Below are 14,789 nucleotides of genomic sequence, written 5' to 3'. Positions count from 1 at the left end.
GGGAGCCGGTGTGCCGGGCGGCGCGCGGGCAGAGTGTGCGGAGTCGTGGGCCCCAGGGGATCACTGCGCCCGCGACCTCTCCCTGCCCCTGGCGCGGCCGCCAATGGGCAGGCGCGGGGCGGGGCGCAGGGGGCGTGCCCACCACCGCCTCCTCGCCCCAGGCGGAGCTGCCCCGAGGCTCGCAGCTGCCAGTGCCTGCTCCCACCTCGGAGCGGGTTTGGGTCGTGACTGGGGGCCCGCTGCCCTCGGGTGGTGCCCGGCCACCCGTGCCCCTTCTGTGCCCCGCACTGGCCCCCGCGTAGCGAAATGACCCGACCTCGCGCATTCGGCGCGCATTGGTTGAATCTTCAATGTGTGCAGGCCTGAACCAGAGCGACCCTGGCCCTCCTGACTTCCAGGGGGCTTACACTCTAGTGGGAGAGACTTATCTTTAACCAAACAAGAGATGATTTCAAGAGTGACAGGGCTGTGAATGAAATGAATACAGGAAAGATATGGTTGATGCAGAGTGCACGGGTTCTAGATCCTGGAGTCGGGCAGTGACACGTGAGACCTAAATTGTGTCTTACAAAGAGCTAAGGGACAGCCTTCCAGGGAGAGAGAACAGCCAGTGCAAGGGCTTTAAGATGGAACCACCCTGGCATGTGTTAGAGAAATGGAAAGAATGGGGCCTAGTGAACAAGGGGAGAGTGAACAAGGAGAGGAGAAATGGGCAGTGTCAGGGCCTTTGACACAGTGGTAAGCAGTTTAGAATAGGATGGCTTGCTTAATTTGTATCTTAAACTTACGGTTTCTCATTCTGTGGAGAATGGACTACAAGAAGGTGGGAAATAAGGATCTTGCAAACTGTTTTATTCCATGGACATTCCAGGGCTGGGCACCGAGGGAGGATGCAGGGAGGACTGAGAGGACCTTGGACAGGAAGGGGGCTGGGTACCCGGTCAAATGTGTGCATTTCAACCAGATACCTAACTGTGAGCAAAAGCCACAGGAGGATGCGAAGAATCCTGGCAGGATGGGCTGAGCTGTGCAAAGATAAGTGTGTTTTAACAGCAGAGGAGCAGAGGAAAGGGACACATCTAAACAGCAAGTGTCGGGCTGGCCCGGTGGCTCAGGCAGTTGGAGCTCCGAGCTCCTAACTCCGAAGGCTGCCGGTTCAATTCCCACATGGGCCAGTGGGCTCTCAACCACAAGGTTGCCAGTTCAATTCCTTGAGTCCCGCAAGGGATGGTGGGCTCCGCCCCCTGCAACTAAGATTGAACAGGGCACCTTGAGCTGAGCTGCCGCTGAGCTTCCGGATGGCTCAGTAGGTTGGAGCTCGTCCTCTCAACCACAAGGTTGCCGGTTCCCCCCAAGGGATGGTGGGCTGCGCCCCCTGAAACTAGCAACGGCAACTGGACCTGGAGCTGAGCTGCGCCCTCCACAACTAAGACTGAAAGGACAACAACTTGAAGCTGAACATCACTCTCCACTACTAAGATTGAAAGGACAACAACTTGACTTGGAAAAAAGTCCTGGAAGTACCCACTGTTCCCCAATAAAGTACTGTTCCCCTTCCCCAATAAAATCTTTAAAAAAAAAAAAAAAAAGTTAACATAAACAGCAAGTGTCTGGGCTCCTGTTTGAGGCTGGAGCCCCTGAAGCTGATGCCAAAGCAGTTGACCAAGGCCCAACTATGAAATACCGGGTGAGGTGTTAATCCACAGTCTGAAAGGAACCAACAGAGAGAAAGAGACTTAGTTTTGTTGGGTTTTGCTTTGAAGAACTAATACATCAAAAAGATACCATAATAGTTAACAGAGCTGCCACAACAGATAAGCCAAGACATTCCAATGGCTAAACACAAAGTCAGTCGCTGCTCACTTTGTGACACAAATGTCGCCCTCCAGGCAGGAACTCAGGGACCCAGGCTTTTTCCTTAGTGTGACTCTAAGGTCAACACCTGATTCCCAGAGTCACAACCAGAGGAGAAAAAGGCATTAATGATGGCACATGGGAAGGTTTTATGGGCTGCGTCTGTTTCTTTGTCCAGACGTCAGTCTGGTGGGCAATCCTTCATATGTAGGAAGGAGGCTGGGAAGCGAGTGGAGCTCTGTGCCCAGGAAGGACGGGAAGGCGGTTTGGAGGTCCTCTGCAGAGGTACACGGAGAAACGTGGCTCCCTCTCGTCTCTGAATGCAGCACTCCTTCGCCAAGACAGCTTGCTTTTTTCAGTTAGTAAGGTGTGGGGGAGGAGGTTCTACAGCAGCACACAGGGAAAGTGTCCCCTTTCTCCTTAGCAGATACATAGAATTCCATGGGTGCATGTAAATGAATTTCCCGTGGATGGACATTTAGGTGGTTTCCAGCCTTTTCCCATTACCAACAGTGCTGAGATTTATATCCTCAATTTACTTGAGAAATTCATAGAAATGGAACTTCTAAGTCAAAGGATAGTTACAGTTTAATTATAGATACTGTTATATTACCCTTCATAGAGGTTTGACTAATTTACACCCCACGCCCTGTCATGTCTGGGTTTCCTCACACCCTCACCAACACAGTTTATCAGAATTCTTTTAACTCTGATAATCAGAAAGGTGAAAAATAACAATTCACTCTCGCGTCAATTTGCATTTCTCTTCTTAGGACTGAGCTGAGCGGCTTGGCCTGTATGAAGTCATGTTCCTCCTCTGCCACGAGCTAACTGTTCATGTCCCTATTCGTTATCCTATTAGACTGGTTGTCTGTTTCTTTAAAATTGATTTATAGATGCTTTATCTCTCTCTCTCTCTCTCTCTCTCTCTCTCTCTCTCTCTCTCTCTATATATATATATATATATATATATATATATATATATCAAGTCAATTAACATTTGGTCTGTCATATGTAGTGCAAATGCTTTCTGCCAATTCTCATTTATCTTTTTACTTAGTTTATGCCTTTTGGTTTTGTTTTGGGAGGGGGGTTGTTTGTTTATTTTTTTGTGGGGCTTTTCTAGTCAATGCTTTCTTTTATGCCTCTCGCTTTTATGTCATGCCTAGAAAGGCTTTTCCACTCTGAGATTATTTAAAATTTTTCTCCTACTTTTTTTCTAGTACTTTTTTTTCAACTTTATTGAGATATAATTGACATGTAACATTGTATAAGTTTAAAGTCCACAACGTGTTGATTTGATACATTTATATAATGCAACATGATTACCACCTTGGCACTAACTGACATCTCCATCACGTCACATAATTACCATTTCTTACCATTTCTTTTTTCTCGTGAGTACATTTAAGACCTATTCTTGCAGCAACTTGCAAATATATAATACTGTATTATTAACTATAATCAACATGCTGTACATTAAATCTACGTAATTTATTCATCTTATAACTGAAAATTATAACTGGAAATTTCTACTATTTGACCAACATTCACTCATTTCCCTCACGCCCCAACCCCTGGTAACCACCATTGTACTGTTTCTATGAGTTTGGCATTCTCAGATTCCACAGAAAACTGGGATCATACAGTATTTGTCTTTCACTAAATTGTCTCATTAGCATAGCGCCCTCACGTTCCATCCATATCATTGCAAATGGCAGGATTTCTTTCTCAAGGCTGACATATTCCATGATGTGTCTATACCATACCTCTTTATCCATTCATCTGTTGGTGGGCACTAAGTTTGTTTCCATGTCTTGGCAAATGTGAATAATGCTTCAGTGAACACAGGCGTGCAGACATCTCTTCAAGATCCTGATTTCATTTCCTTTGGATAAATACGGATTGCCTGATCATACAGTAGTTCTATTTTTAATTTTTTGAGGAACGTCCATACTGTTTTCCACAGTGGCTACACCAATTTACATTCCCACCAACAGTGCCAGAGGGTTCTCTTTTCTCCGGTCCTCGCAAACACTATTATGGCTTGCTTTGTTGATGACAGCCATTCTCACAGGTGTGAGGTGATAGCTCATTGTGGTTTTGATTTGCATTTCCCTGATGATTCATGATGGCGAGCCTCTTTTCATGTACCTGTGGCCGTTTGTATGGCTTCTTTGGAAAAATGCCTATTTACTTTCTCTGCCCACTTTTAAATCAGGTTATTTGTGGGGTTTTTGTTTGTTTGTGTTTGCTATTGAATTGAGTTCTTTATATTATTTGGATACTCACCCCTTATCAGATATGTGATGTGCAAATATTTTATCCCATTCCATAGGTTGCCTTTCATTTTGTTGATTTTTCTTTTTTTGACTTTTATTTACGTGTGTTTTTCCAGGACCCATCAGCTCCAAGTCAAGTAGTTGTTTCAATCTAGTTGTGGAGGGCACAGCTCACCGTGGCCCATGTTGAGATCGAACCAGCAACCTTGTTGTTAAGAGCACCGCGCTCTAACCAACTGAGCTAACTGGCTGCCCCTACCCAAGATTTTTAAGCCTGGAAGTGATGAGTTTGCACGTGTGCTTTTGAGGGATCCTTCTGGGGACAGCGTAGAAAATTGGTTATATAGAGAGGAGACAGGCAGGAAGTGGAGAACTGGCATGAGAGGGGATGAGGACCTGGTTAGAAGCAACGGGATGGCTGGGCAGGAGAGTGTGGAGGTGGAATTGACGGGTTGCTGTGTGGAGATGAGGGTGAAGGAGTGGAAGACGGTGCTGAGGTTTCTACCCTCTGCTGTACAGCAGGAAGGGGAAGCCAGGAGAAGCAGTAAATTTGTTCGTGGGGAAGGGAAGGAGAAATGTGAGTGTTAGCTTGGGGACATTCATATATGAATAGCGTGCAGCGACAGGCTTGGGTCCCATGGTTGTGTGTCTTGGTATATAGCACACATGTTGGTTCACAGGTTCATTTATTCTGGTTTGTTTGTCTGTGGCGCTCACCATCCCCCACCAGCAGCTTTCTTGGCCTCCCAGTTTTGGGGGCCCAAAACTTGCGGGAGTCAAGGAATCGAACTGGCAACCTTGTGGTTGAGAGCCCACTGGCCTTTGTGGGAATCGAACGAGCAGCTTTTGGCTTTAGGAGCATGGAGCTCTAACCGCCTGAGCCACCGGGCCAGCCCTCAATCTGTTTTCTTGCTCTTAACTAAATCTTTGTTCAGATTTTTAAAAAATCTTTTTCTCTAGGTCCAACTTTCTCTCGTTCACCACTGCCTCTTGTCTATGGACTCATTGCCAGAATTGACAGTGACCGAAGTGAAATATCCTTAGAGGGCAGAAGAGTGAGCAGGGGAAAAAACTAAGCAAGCAGAATATAACTTCTTTTGAGGATGCTGCATAGGGGAGATGCTTCGACGTGGATAAATGGTACCTTCTCACAGCTCTGAGGTCCTGGGGGAGGCACCCAGTTGATAAGAAACAGTCACTTCACTCCTCTAGGGAAACATACAAGTTCTTAACTTTGAAAATACTCCAAGACATTGCCATTGTTAGGGCCCAACTGAGTGTTTTCAGGTTGAAAAAAACCTACTTTCACCTGCTCTCTAAAAAAGGTGGTAACTGAGGTGTCATTCAGGGTCACCGAATGGTGAGATTTTAGATATTTATTTATTTAGTCCCGTTCTGGGTCACTGATTACATCAAATGGAAGCGTTTTTTGTTCTTTTGTTTTTCTTTTTCCAAACAATGGATGTTCGAAGGGCAATTCAAAGCAGCATTTAAACAGGAAGATGTTCTCCCTTAGATACAGGAGGAAGATGTGGTCCAGCCCCGTGCCAGGAGGAAAAATGTGGTCCAGCCCGTGCCAGGCTGCCCTCCTCATTTGCGCACACGCAGAAACATAGGACAGACAGCTGGCTCACCACAGCGCACAAACAGCCAGGCCCCCAGGGCAGACACCACCCCGGAGACAGTGAGGAGGTGTTCCTGAGATTACCTGGCTTTGGAAATAGTCAGCAGGAAGAACCCACGTACTTTATTCATGGCAAGACAGCTCTCCTTGGCTAGGTGGGACTTCTTTTTCCTCCTCCTCCTTTTCCCGGTGAGGCAGCCAGCACCTCTGGGAAGCCCCTTAAAGATCCTAAAAACTTGAACCTCAGAGTGGAAAGAGCTCACAGTCTCTGAATTTAGGTTTGAATTCATTGATTGGCGGTGTGATCTCAGGCAAGTCATGTAACCTTTTTGAACTTCAATCTCCTCGCCTCTAAAATGGGCAGAAAAAAAGCATCTGCCAATTGTTAGAAAGGTTCAAAATAACATACCGTGTTTCCCCGAAAATAAGACTAGCCGGACCATCAGCTCTAATGTACATTTTGGAGCAAAAATTAATATAAGACCTGGTATTATATTATGTTATGTTATATTATATTATATTATATTATATTATATTATACCCGGTCTTATAGTGAAGTAAGACCGGGTCTTATATTAATTTTTGCTCCAAAAGATGCATTAGAGATGATGGTCGGTTAGGTCTTATTTTCGGGGAAATACGGTGGGTACAGTTCTTGGCACTTGGTATTTCTAAGTACCCACTCGCTATGATGCCATCCAGTGGTGCTGCCCCACTCCTGGGCAATCCAGTGTGGGGAGTCTAGCCATTCTCCTCACCCTTCCTTCCCCAGATGGGGTCCCCAAACAAGCAGCATTGGTTGTGCGCCTGTTAGAAAGGCACACCTACTGAATCACACTCTGCATTTTAATCAGATCCCCAGGTCAACTTTTTAAAATTAATTTATTTTCCAATTGCAGTTGACATACAATATTATATTAGTTTCAGATGTACAACATAGTGATTAGACATTTATGTACCTTATAACATGATCACCCCAATAAGTCTAGTACCCCCAGGTTAATTCCTTTGCACATTACAGAGTGAGAAGGTTAGCTGGTCTCAGCGGGTCCTAGGCCCTGATTGAAGCCCCCACAGGCTTGTATCTCCTCTTTAGCCCCCTGCGAGCCCCAGGCACTTGTGAAAACTTGGCATGTCCTACTGGCTTCTTATAAGCTGTGAGTCATCTAATTTAATCGTCCAACAATTGTGGAAGGGGAGTGCTGTTCTCCCCATTTTCTAAATGAGAAAACCAGCTCCACGAGATGCAAAATCGCTTCCCATCGTCACCCAGCTAATCTGTCATGGAGCCAGGATTCAAACTCATGAATCCAGAAGCACAGCTGACAAAGATTCTCTCTTTGACCAAACTAGTTAAGCTTCTCGAAGCTTCCTTCGTGACTAGGCTTTAACCTTGGCCTGTAGAAACCGCAGACTCTCGGCACAAATTATTTAGTCCACATCCACTACAATAACAGACTTAAACAAACACTAACATTGTTTCTAACAGCTCAAGGCCACCTCCCTAGAATGACCTGACCCCGGTGAAAGTGCCTGCCTGAGAAAACTCAGGGCTGACAAAGGAAGTTGCTGTTTGTTCCAGCCAACACCTGCAGGTCAGACCCTGTCTCCCTGTCTCTGTGGGAGGCGAGGAGCCTAACTTCATAAGAGCCACGTAGCAAACCAGATGGGTTCACACGGACTGCCCCTGCATCCTGCTTTTGATAAATTTAGCAGGAAAGTCCCTGCGCAGGCCCCCACCATTCCTCCTCCCTGCTCTCTCATTCTCCCTCTAAAATGTCCCTGTACAAGTGGCAGTGGAGGTCAGTTCACACTGGGTCCTCTTCCCTGTTGCAGTAGCACATGGCTGATCACTGTCTGTTCTTACTGCTTTAGTAGTATGTCTTTATCTTTGTCTTGACTGCTATGTTATCTGTTGGTTATCTATCTAATGCTGATATAATCGTGAATCCCCTGAAGCCATTTCTCTACTCAGCCATCTCGATGAAAAGAAACTCTGTTCCCAGAGTACTTGTCCAATAGATGGTCACAGGTTTGGGCCCCAGGTTGCTGGAACCTGGGACTCCTCCGTCTGACTGCTCTGATGCTCACAATTGGTGAGGTCCATGAGGGGAAGTCTGCAGCCACGTCGCACGGTGGAGGGCAGTATAAATATGGACCCAGATGTCTCAGGGATGATAATCAATGCCTCCGCCCCGGGCCTGGGCCACATGTCGTTGTGGCTGCAGACAGGCAAGCTGCAACACGGCCGTGGCATCCTCAAGGCGTCCCTGGGAAACTCTGAAGGTCTGGGTGGTGACAGGCAGGGCCCATCTCTAGGCAAGCACGGGGGTTCTAAGATAGGCATATGTGGCGGAGAACACCGGAGCCTGTTCTTTCAGCAGCATCCCAGCTGCTGTCTTGTAGGGGCCCCACCCAGGGGCAGTTCCAACTGAAGGTGGAATTCAGCCTCTTTCTTTCTGCCTCTATAGGGTTATTCTGGAATTATCTGACAGTATCTGAAATCAGGGCTTGGGGGCGCACAGGCAGCTTGGGGATGCCAAGACCACAATTTGTTGCATGGGGACTGAGGAGGGAGAGTGGATCGGGATGAAAGCCCCCACCAGAGTTGGCATCCTTGGTGGAAGCCTGTGCACCTGTGACTGACTGAGGAAGTCTCAGCCGTACAGAAATCTAGCCCCTGATGTTTGCCAAGAGAACAGTGAGGAATGTATGTTCAGTTGCTTTGGGATAGAATATTGCTGTGAGAAAAAAATCATTCATATGTTATGATCACATTTGGTTCCCTTCCACAAGACAGCTAATAAGAAGGCAGGTCCAACCACGTACAGGGATGGTGGCAAGATGCTAAGTGTTCCACAAATAAAACTGGTCAGGCACGATCATTACCACACCAAGCTTACTCAGCCCCAAGCATGCACCCACAACCACACGCTGACTTCCATTCCCCAGAAGCACAATGCTGAAGGCATGACTACATTACTTAACCGTGTTTGGCCACCCAGAAGTGGCAATTGTTTGCTGAAGGTGGGAAAAAAAATCAGATCCGGACCAGGTTAGATTTCCTTTATTCTTTGATTCCTTTGTTCATATCTTAAGGCCCTGATCCTGTTCCTTTTTTTTTCCTTTCCTTTTTTTTTCTTTCTTTAATTTTATGGTGGTTCTCTTGGAGCCTTCAGCAACATGAGGGAACTTTAAACCAGCTCTAATCCTCCTTTATTCTTTCTTTGTCCTGGTGAACTTTGTAGAGCAGAAGCATCTTTTTAAAACTCAAATCAAGTGTTGTCACCCCACTACCTAAACTATTTTGGCACATGTCGAATCAACACCAAACTCTTGGCCAACACCCCACACTATTGCTCCTCAACCCAGAGACATGGGCCACCTCCCTCCCCTCCCCAGGGCCTCGGCATTTGCTGCTCCTTCTTCTGGAGCACACTTGCCTGTTCTTGTCATGCAGGTCTGGCTCAAATGCCTCTTCTGGAGAGCACCCTCCCCCGCTCCCCGCCCTGCTCCCCAAACCCCCAGCAATGCCTAGCACACCTCGGGCTCAGGGCACTCACTGCCCTCCCTCACTGGAGATGTCGCAACTGAGAATCGCAACTTTGCCTGTTTTCCTGCACATCCCCCAGAGCCAAGAACAGTGCCAGGCCTAGAGCTGGGGGGCAGTTGAGAGTGGAATGATTGAACAGAATTGGAGACCCTGGAGGGGGGGCTGTGGAGGCCTCATCTCAGTGACGTCACATTCTTCAGGCAGCGCTCACCATCCTGCCGGAGTGCCTCCCACCTTTGCAGCAGAGTATCTGAGGAAGACATGGGATCGCCCTGCAGTTCGACTATTTTCATCCTTGCAGCTGCACAAGCTTGTGAACTAGTTAAGCAAAGTTAACCTCAGAGGACACAAGAGGAATTCTGAGGGTCATGTAATGTCAGGTCCCTGGCCAAGGCACTTTCTTTTTAAAAACCACCTCCTCCCTCCTGAGGCCTGAAGCCGGGGCTTTGACTGCTCGAACCCTGACAGATTCTGCCAAAGGTTGTTTGCCAGAGTGGCTGGTGTTGTGACAGCAGTTAGTGTGGGGCTTTGAATTTAACTTTACCTTCTGTGAGCAATGGGCAGCGTGGCTGAAGAGGGCCTGCGTCCCCAACTGCTGGGGTGAGAAGAGCTGGGGAGCTCTTTCACAAGCCCCTCAGGACTGTATGGTACCACGAAGGTGCACGGCCCGGGCTGCAGCAAGTGGGCACTCTCTCAGGAGGTCAAGTCTGCAATGCAGCAGATGAGGGGACAGTCCCTGCCCATCTGGCTGGCCACACCGTGAATTATGAGATTAGCGGACTGAGTCCTAACCGCTGGTGGCATGCCGCCTGGCTCACGGGGTCCCCATTTCTCGAAGGACTCATTTCCCCTCCCCTCCCAGAGGAGGACACGGCTCTCTGCGTTGTAATGGCGTCTTGTCTACCACACGTCCTTCCCCCACGTCGGACTACAGAGCAGATGGAGGAGTGTGGAGGTGGCAGGGGCCCTCATACACCAGAAAGCCATAGTCTGTTGGTGACATTCTCATGAGCAGTGGTGAGACAGCCGATTAGGGACCAACCAGGGGTCACAGCGTCTGTGCTTCCCCTCAGGTATGGGCTGTTGCACTGGACAGGGTCCCATGTAAACACACACATCAGGAGGCAACTGAGGCACAAGACAGAGGGACTGAAGTGTGGACTTTATTCTGAGTTCCTTCTGTATAATGGAGACAGTCCCAAAGACTCTGAGATGTATTTTCTTAGTCCTTTGTGTTCCCAAAGCCCCTTTCCAAAATAACATCTTAATTAGTGTTCTGTGTCATGGACATTCAAGCGAAGAAAAGCAGATGGCAGTGGCTTCACGCTTCTGGTTCCATTTTCCCAGGAGCACTCAGCCTAGATCTTTAGATGCAGTCCATTGTGGCTGCCCCTTTGCTTGCTGGGGAGCCCCACAGAGCAGGAAGCCCCGCATAGGGAGCACCTAGCTCCTAGGCGGGCTGCTAATACTTGTTCGGACTCCCACAGCCAGAGGGAGAGGGGGCGTGGGCTGCCTGCCCCCCACACTGACACAGAAGGAAGAGCAGCTTTCCAGGCTCTGTCCCGAAACCTGCTCAGCCCTCAGCTCCTCCCCTTCCTCCTTGCCTGAAACAGCAAACGCAAGGCTTCTCCCAGAAATGTCTCCCGTGGGGACCCAGCAAGGGTGTGTGCAGTGATCGTCCCGGGGTTGAGCTGCTGGGTGGGGCAGAGAATCACACATACCAGGCCTCTCGAAGCGCATCATGTAGCGTGTTGGGTGGCACGGGCCTGGCACAGCCCGCTGGCTCCCAGTCCTCACGCTCTAAATGTGGCGCTTCAACTCCATCTTGGCCACCGCCGCCCGGTGCACCTCGTCAGGGCCGTCGGCGAAGCGCAGCGCTCTGGCCCAGGCAAAGAACTGGGCCAGCGGGTAGTCACTGCTCAGCCCCGCTGCTCCGAAGGCCTGGCAGACAGGGCGAGAAGGGAGGAGCGCTGGGGGAGCCCTCATCTGGGAGGGCCCGGGCACGAGGGCCTGCGGAATGGCAGCTGTCTGCCAGCTGTCCTCCCAGGGTGGCTCCGACCCGTGTGATGACTAGTGTTCTGAAAGACTTCGGCTGGGGCGACTCTGCTAGGTGACTTCTGCCACCGGGAAATCTCTGTGGGGCCAGGTGTTAAGATTTGGGGAGGAGGTGCCCCACACGGTTAGGAGGTGGGGCTCCGGTGTAATAAGGACCAAGTTCCCATAAATCCAAGATCGGCTACCTGCAAGCTGAATGACCTTGGACAAGTCACTCCACTTTTCTGTGCCTGTTTCCTCACATTCACAGTGGGAGTAGGAACGTGGCCTTCCCTGTAGGGTTGTCCCGAGGAGGAACAGGGAAATGACATGCGTGGTGAGAGGGTGACAAAGGGCAGCTGTCAGAGCTTATAGGTCGGGCGGCTGAAGGCGAGGGAGTTCTGCATGTGTTGGAAATGTCAGAGAAGCAGCCGTCCAGTCTGTGCTCACCTGAATGGCACGATCGATCACTCGGGAGGCCATGGACGGGGCCACCATTTTAATCATGGCAATATCTAAAGCTGCAGCCTGTGACAAGAGGAAGAGACAACGTTAGAAGAGCACACCCGAGGGCAGAACACTTGGAAGAACAATTAGTTTCACGGGAGGAGCAGAAACAAGGGCTCAGAAGAGAGACCTGAGGTCCCGCTGGACCACAAGCTCCATGAGGCAGCCCCTGACTGGGTGCACGGCAAGTGCCCAGCCCCTGGGGGCGTGGCGGGTGCAATGACGGTGACTAGGGATGTGGTGAGGTGTGGGCAAGTGCCTGGTCAAGGGACAGACTCAGGCACACAGACGTCTTCCCAGATGATGGGGACATCGCCAGCACACGTAGAAGGCAGAGTGGGGCGTGGCTTGTGCTTCGATCACGGTCACAACCAGCTCCTCCGTCTCCAGCCCAACAGTGGACCAAGGCCAGCCAGGACTCTGGAGAACCACGCTGCAAGAATCTGCCCTGGGTTGGGACATTGAAGCCAGGCCCCCTGAGAGCCTCAATGTCTGGTACTAGAGCCAAGGAACCAGGAATTAGAGCCTGGGTCACCCCTCCCCCCATTACTGAAGCCTCTTGGCTAAGGGGTGAAGGCTGCTCCATGGAGAGCTGGAGAAGACGGGTCAGCATGGCATCGTGCCTGGCTGGCCACTAGAAGCACTCAGAAAGAGCTATTTAAGGAGGATCATCATGTTTGAAAACAAAGCCGCTCTTTTGGCGAATCCCTGTTTTGCTTCTTAGTTTGCCTGATGCCTGCAAACTACGGGGCCTGGTAGTCCAGGCCCAGGCAGGGCTGCGGCCAGGGAGCTGTGTGACCCTGTCAGGCCCACTGTCTGGCACCCAGAAGTTCACCAGGTCAGTAAAACAAGAGTTCAGTCCTCTTTTGGTGTGCCTTTTCCAGTTTTGAAAAGCTGCCCAAATAGTTCCAAGCAAAGTTATTGTGGAAGCAAAGTTATTAATGTCAAGAAACCAAGCTCTTTCTCCGTGCTGAATGGGGAAGGGTCAGTGTAGATTCCCGGGATGGATTCCCTCAGGCGACCTCAGGACTGGCCATCTGTGAGGCCCCTTAGCCTCCTACCTTATTTCCTGCCACGTCCATGAGGTGGGCAGCTTTCAGCACCAACAGCCGGGCCTGCTCAATCTCCACGCGCGACTGGGCGATGTCCGCCAGGAGCGTGCCCTGCTCTACCAGGGGCTTCCCGAAGGCCACACGGGACTTCACCTGTGGACACGGGAGACATGGCTTAGACACGGGCTGGTGCCCTGCAGAGGAGGTAGGTGGAGCCACACAGGAGAGAGCAGGAGAGGGCAGGGAGTGGAAGCAGGAGTGTGCCAGCATCTACGGGTTCGCCAGCGATTTCCAGGGAGACAGAAGGTCCAGACACAGACATTCAGGTGCACTGCAGAGATGGTCAGCGTGGTGGCTGCACTGAGTACTTCCAGGAACCCCTTCTCTCCCGCAGTGGAGCTCCCTCTGGGCTGCAGGCAGGAACAGTCCTTTTAGATCTAAGCCAGCATCTCACCCAGGGCAACTCGGAATTACGCAGTGACTGTGGGCGTGTCACACAGGCGGGGAGAGGGCGCCCTCTGCTGCCGAGGCCTGGCCTTACACCCCTCCCCCTGCCCCGGGCGCCCTTGGGAGCAAAGTCTGGGTGCCAGAGCCCTATTGTGGGCAGCTGTTACTGCAACAGGCATTCTAGTGTCTTTGAAAGTCATGAGCCATCAGAAAAGGTTGTAAGGGATTCTTTTTTTCACTTGTTTTGTTTCAGATTTTTTAGTTTTGTTTTCTCCTTTAGTTTTAACTAAAAACAATTACTACACAAATAATTACCGGGGGTGCTAAAAAAAATGTATACAAGTGGACACTGGTGAACGTTGCTCAAACAGTAGTTCGCTGTCATCAGAAGTGTCTGGACGCTGATGGAAACCACTTTGAGCACCTCTTGTCATTGCAGAAGTCAAATGTGACTTGTATTCATCTTTTGTTATCGGTATATATTGAGCATTACAATTTTAATAGTTTTCTTTTCTTAAAATGTGTGTACATTTTTGGGGCACCCTCTGTATATCTCATGGCAGAAAAAATATAGATTTTCAGACAAAAAAAATAGAAACACCTGGTATCCCATCTCTAGTTACTTACAGAAGATAACTGCTGGCTATCTTTCTAGAATTTTTGTATGTATCTACATACACATGCAGTTTTTATAGAAATGGAGTCATACTCCACATACTGTTTTGTAGCCTCTTTTTCTCTTTTCAAAGTAAACAGTGATCGTCCGTCTGTGTTAAGACGTAGATTGCTCCAGCAGCACTTTGGAATCTCACTGCACGTCTGTCCCCAGGTTTATCTGACCAGGCTCTGATGATCAGCCTTACAGGCTGTTCCCAACACTCTGCTGTTATAATCAGTACTACGGTGAACCTCCTACGATCAAATCTTTTGTAGACTCCTAATTACTCCCTTGTGACCAAGTCCTACAAGTGAAGCTGCTGTGTCAGAGCTCTGCCCCTTCTGAAGACTTGGGACACGTGCGGTCAGACTGCAATGCGGGAAGAGCGGTTTGAGTTGCAGTGTAGGATGGGGCTGAAGTACCACACTGAGCCCCCAAAAACAACTGATCAGGCTCAATTCAGAAGACTGTAACATCTCTCTCTCCTTCTCTCTCTCTCTCTCACACACACACAAACACGTGGTTGTAAATCACAAAAGATTTGCTCAGTAATCCAAATGCATTGGCCCGTGTGCTTTGTAGTTTCCTGTGAGACACTGATTTGGTCTCAAGGATTTGTGTCATCTTTGTGAAATCGATACCAATGATTTGAATGATTGTTCCCAGCAATAGCTCTCCCTTGCTTGGGCTTTCAACCTTTGAGGTTATAGCAGAATAAAGTTTTCTGGACATACTCAGGGAGGACATACTCAGGGCCAGATTCTGGAACCCCAGGGAC

At 49.3% G+C, this 14,789-nt stretch overlaps 1 protein-coding gene across 7 annotated transcripts in view; it reads right to left on the bottom strand.

Annotated features, from left to right (window-relative positions):
* Nucleotides 1–9,359: 9,359 nt before the first annotated feature.
* ACAD10 (acyl-CoA dehydrogenase family member 10) overlaps nucleotides 9,360–14,789 on the bottom strand; it is a 43,831-nt gene continuing 38,401 nt past the window's right edge. For 2 of the 7 annotated variants that reach the window (XM_033098202.1, XM_033098203.1), the window contains exons 19-21: nucleotides 12,916–13,059; nucleotides 11,798–11,875; nucleotides 11,111–11,254 (exon numbers count right to left, since the gene is read on the bottom strand). In XM_033098202.1, coding sequence (XP_032954093.1) covers nucleotides 11,114–11,254; nucleotides 11,798–11,875; nucleotides 12,916–13,059 — 363 coding nt within the window. In that variant the 3' untranslated portion in view covers nucleotides 11,111–11,113. Of the gene's footprint in view, nucleotides 9,564–10,460; nucleotides 11,255–11,796; nucleotides 11,876–12,915; nucleotides 13,060–14,789 lie in introns of those variants that run through there. The other 5 variants (XM_033098205.1, XM_033098204.1, XR_004422112.1 and 2 more) reach the window with 4 other exon arrangements.

The sequence above is a fragment of the Rhinolophus ferrumequinum genome, chromosome 25 (assembly GCF_004115265.2).
Source record: "Rhinolophus ferrumequinum isolate MPI-CBG mRhiFer1 chromosome 25, mRhiFer1_v1.p, whole genome shotgun sequence".
In the NCBI taxonomy this organism is placed as follows: Eukaryota; Metazoa; Chordata; class Mammalia; order Chiroptera; family Rhinolophidae; genus Rhinolophus; species Rhinolophus ferrumequinum.
Note: the sequence above shows the minus strand (reverse complement) of the source record. Positions and strands in the feature narration are given on the sequence as shown.